This window comes from Triticum aestivum, chromosome 2A, assembly GCF_018294505.1.
Source record: "Triticum aestivum cultivar Chinese Spring chromosome 2A, IWGSC CS RefSeq v2.1, whole genome shotgun sequence".
In the NCBI taxonomy this organism is placed as follows: Eukaryota; Viridiplantae; Streptophyta; class Magnoliopsida; order Poales; family Poaceae; genus Triticum; species Triticum aestivum.
In genome coordinates, this window is record NC_057797.1 from 73,642,298 (window position 1) to 73,646,763 (window position 4,466).

The 4,466-nt window shown below is 57.9% G+C and overlaps 1 protein-coding gene across 1 annotated transcript; it reads left to right on the forward strand.

Annotated features, from left to right (window-relative positions):
- On the forward strand, window positions 1–3,487 carry LOC123187578 (receptor-like protein kinase HSL1). Its single transcript, XM_044599484.1, has 2 exons — window positions 1–2,598; window positions 2,678–3,487. The coding sequence occupies exons 1-2, from the start codon at window positions 57–59 to the stop codon at window positions 3,034–3,036; spliced, it is 2,901 nt and encodes a 966-aa protein (XP_044455419.1). The 5' UTR covers window positions 1–56; the 3' UTR covers window positions 3,037–3,487.
- Window positions 3,488–4,466: the final 979 nt, after the last annotated feature.

The window sequence follows — 4,466 nt, forward strand, 5'->3', positions numbered from 1 at the left end:
CCACCACCACCACTTCCTCCACTCCCACTTCTCCGCTCTCACCCCACACCAATGCCATGACTCCCCTCCTCCTCCTGTGCCTCCTCCTCGCCACCGCCGCCGCCGCCACGCCCCTCCCCGCCGACTTCACCCGCCTCCTCGCCGCCAAGGCCGCACTCTCCGACCCCGCCTCCGCGCTCGCGGCATGGGACCCGTCCCTGCCCCCCTCCCTCTCCCCGTGCCGCTGGCCGCACGTCCTCTGCCGGTCCTCCGCTGACCCAGCCATCGCCTCGCTCCTCCTCTCCAACCTCTCCCTCGCCGGCGCGTTCCCGACCCAGCTCTGCTCGCTGAGGTCCCTCCTGCGCCTCGACCTCTCCTACAACTCGCTCGCCGGCCCCCTCCCTCCCTGCCTCGCCGCGCTGCCGAATCTGAGGCACCTCGACCTCGCCGGGAACGCCTTCTCCGGAGAGGTGCCCAGCAGCTACGGCGCGGGGTTCGCCTCGCTCGCCACGCTCAGCCTCGCCGGCAACGACCTCTCCGGCGAGTTCCCGGCGTTCCTGGCGAATGTCAGCTCCCTCCAGGAGCTCCTGCTCGCGTACAACCCCTTTGCGCCGTCGTCTTTGCCGGATGCTTTCGCCGATGGGCTCCCGCGCCTCCGCGTGCTGTGGCTCGCTGGGTGTTGCCTCGTCGGGCGGATACCGTCTTCCATTGGCGCTTTGAGGAGCCTCGTCAACCTTGACCTCTCCACCAACAACCTCACCGGCGAGATCCCGGAGAGCATCAGGCGCTTGGAGAACCTCGTCCAGATCGAGCTCTACAAGAATAACCTCTCCGGGAGGCTGCCGGGGGGAATGGGCGGGCTCAAGAAGCTGAGGTTCTTGGACGCCGCCATGAACAGGCTGTCCGGCGAGATACCGGCGGACCTGTTCCTCGCGCCGAGGCTGGAGAGCTTGCACCTGTACGAGAACGAGCTGTCAGGCCCCGTGCCGTCGACGCTGGATAAGGCGCCTGCGTTGAACGACCTGAGGCTGTTCAGTAACCGCCTCGTCGGGGAGTTGCCGCCGGAGTTCGGGAGGAACTGCCCGCTCAAGTTCCTCGACCTGTCAGACAACGGGATTTCCGGCCGCATTCCGGCGACTCTCTGCAGCGCGGGGAAGCTGGAGCAGCTTCTGATCCTGAACAACGAGCTCTCGGGCTCGATTCCGCAGGAGCTGGGGCAATGCCGGACGTTGACGCGTGTGCGGCTGCCCAACAATCGGCTGTCTGGAGCCATGCCGCCGGACATGTGGGGCCTGCCACGCCTGTACCTGCTGGAGCTCGCCGGCAACGCTCTGTCCGGCACCATGGGGCCAACCATTGCCTTGGCGAAGAACCTATCGCAGCTGCTGATATCAGACAACCACTTCGCCGGCGTGCTGCCGGCGCATATAGGCAGCTTGACAAGGCTGGTCGAGCTGTCGGCCGCCAATAATCAGTTCTCTGGTCCTCTGCCGGCGACACTCGCTGATGTGTCCACGCTCGCCCGGCTTGATTTACGGAATAATTCCTTCTCCGGCGAGCTGCCACATGGTGTTCGGCGGTGGCAGAAGCTAACACAGCTCGACCTTGCCCATAACCGTCTCACCGGGAACATCCCGCCGGAGCTCGGGGAGCTCCCTGTGCTGAATTCGCTTGACCTGTCCAACAACGAGTTCACCGGCGGCGTGCCTGTGCAACTGGAGAGCCTTAAGCTGAGCATGTTCAACCTGTCCAACAACCGGCTCGCCGGCAATTTGTCTCCTCTGTTCTCCGGCGACATCTACGATGACAGCTTCTTGGGCAACCTAGCCCTCTGCCGAGGCGCATGCTCCGGTGCGCGGAGAGCAGCCGCCCGCCGCCACAGCCTCGTCGGGAGCGTCGAGTCCGTGCTCACCTTTGCCGTCGCCATACTCATCCTTGGCGTCGCGTGGTTCTGGTACAAGTGCCGGAGCCAGAGCCAGCACAAGAAGCGCGGCGAGGAGCCCGGCGATAGCAAGTGGATAGTCACGTCGTTCCACAAGGTGGAGTTCGAGGAGGAGGACCTCCTGAGCTGTCTCGACGACGAGGACAACGTGGTCGGCACGGGCGCGGCGGGCAAGGTGTACAGAGCCGTCCTCGGGAACGAGGATGTCGTGGCCGTCAAGAAGCTGCGGGCCGTCGGCGGCGCCGCCGCGGCGAGGAAACACAAGGACGGCATGACGGATACCTTCGAGGCGGAGGTGGCGACGCTGGGCAGGATCCGGCACAAGAACATCGTGAAGCTGTGGTGCTGCCTCCGCAGCGGTGACCGCAGCCTGCTGGTCTACGAGTACATGCCCAACGGCAGCCTTGGCGACCTCCTCCACGGCGGCAAGGGAGGCCTGCTGGACTGGCCGATGCGGCGCAGGATCATGGTCGACGCGGCCGAGGGGCTCTCCTACCTCCACCACGACTGCGCGCCGCCGATCGTGCACCGGGACGTCAAGTCCAACAACATCCTGCTGGACGCCGAGTTCGGCGCCAAGATCGCCGACTTCGGCGTCGCCCGGGTCATCGACGACAACCGCGGCGGCCCCAACGCCGTGTCAGCCATCGCCGGCTCGTGCGGCTACATCGCTCCCGGTGAGCCGCCAACGGTTCTTTATCCCGGACTTTACTAATTTGCCGATGAACTGATGACCGTGATGTGTGTGAACTCCAGAGTACTCGTACACGCTGCGCATCACGGAGAAGAGCGACGTGTACAGCTTCGGCGTGGTGATGCTGGAGCTGGTGACCGGCAAGAGGGCCGTGGGGCCGGAGCTCGGCGACAAGGACCTGGTGAGGTGGGTGCGCGGCGGCGTCGAGCGCGAGGGGCTGGACTCGGTGCTGGACCCAAGGCTCGCCGGCGAGTCGTGCACCTGCAGGGACGAGATGCGCAGGGTGCTCGGCGTGGCTCTGCTCTGCGCGTCCAGCCTCCCGATCAACCGGCCTTCGATGAGGTCCGTCGTGAAGCTGCTCCTCGATGTCAGCAGCAAGCCCGCCGTGTTGGTGGAGGAGAAGGAAGCTCTTCGTGTGTGATTGATGCATGGCAATGGCATGTCTCATATAGCAGGATAATGGTAATAATTTGATAGTGGCTCACTTGGTTAGCATCGCCACACTCTTACGCATGCGGAATACACATAGGTGTGAAATCTTAATGCAGCTTAACTAGCCAGCAGGTGACTCCATTGGCGAGGCCTAGGGCATGGCCAATGCATAGTTTCAGGTTGATGCCTCACATGTCATGTAGGATCGGGTGACAGAAAAAATAGGTTCAGACCAGAAGGCGGGTGTTTAGAGAGAAAAGTGAAGGCAGGTGTTTAGAGAGAAAAGTGTGATCCAGTGCATAAAGTTGAAAAAAATGGAAGTAAAGAGGAGGGATGCATATGTACTGAGAATTATTTTTTATTTTTTGATGAGGTCCACTAATAGTAGCTTGCATTGAGGAGAAAAAAATCAATACATATATTCAAATTACTTTTTATCATGAGACATTTGTATCCATATGCCATCATTGTACATGCCTTAAAAACACTTGAGTTTGTAACATGAGTATTTTTCTCTTATTGTTTCTTGAGTGTGATCGAGTGCATAAAGCTGAAAGAGAACAAGTAGGAGTAGCTCATTGTGCAGAGGCGGTGCTGGCTTTTCTTTCTTGCCGAAAAGATGGAGGTTTTTGTTTGCCTCTGCATGTGGTACTGCTGCCTAGTGTGGAGGACCATGGCTAGCTTGGGGCCCTGGTGTGCATGATAGTCTGGTAATACAGTTGCAAACAGAAACAGGTGCGGTGGCTGTCGGGATAGGGATAGATCTTAATCCTAGTATGAGTAGGTAGGTAAGTGTTTGTATGGTGAACGAGGGTGGTGCCCGAAATCACACCAGCTCATGGTGACAATGCTATATGGCTAGCTTCGCATAACTCAAATGAAATAGTTGCAGAGTAAAATAGTGCTTTCGTCCCTGGACGACTTATCAATGTCCTCACATTATATGAATGCATACACTCTATTTGGAAGAAAAAAAGGTAGACAAGGATGGTGTGCGTCAAGATCGATATGATAAAAGCCAATGATAGAGAGTTAAGTGGGCATATTTACAAGGTATAATGCAACGACTTGGTTTTGGAGAAGAATGGATCTCGCTTGTTATGCGGTGTGTCACCACTGTGAACTTTTAGGTCAAAATAAATGGCGAACTACTACCGGCTTTTAAACCCTTGGGTAAGAATGGATCTCGCTTGTTATACATAGATCCGTATCTATGGCAGACTTGCATAAGAATACACTTAAGCTACATTTCAGTTAGCTGAAAGTTCACTTTTGGGCCAGTCGATTTTGTGGCCACTAGATTTTTCTTTGAGATTTGTGCTGTGTTTTTCCCCTGACCTGTGGTGTTTGTTGTTGTGGGCTTCTTCTTCTTTTTTGACTGACCCCTATTTTGGGTCGGTTGGTTGATTTCCTTCGGGG

Coding starts and splice junctions, on each gene's coding strand:
- LOC123187578 (XM_044599484.1), top strand. CDS start 57: ATGACTCCCCTCCTCCTCCTGTGCCTCCTCCTCGCCACCGCCGCCGCC. Junction 2,599..2,677: donor GTGCGGCTACATCGCTCCCG/GTGAGCCGCCAA, acceptor TGTGAACTCCAG/AGTACTCGTACACGCTGCGC.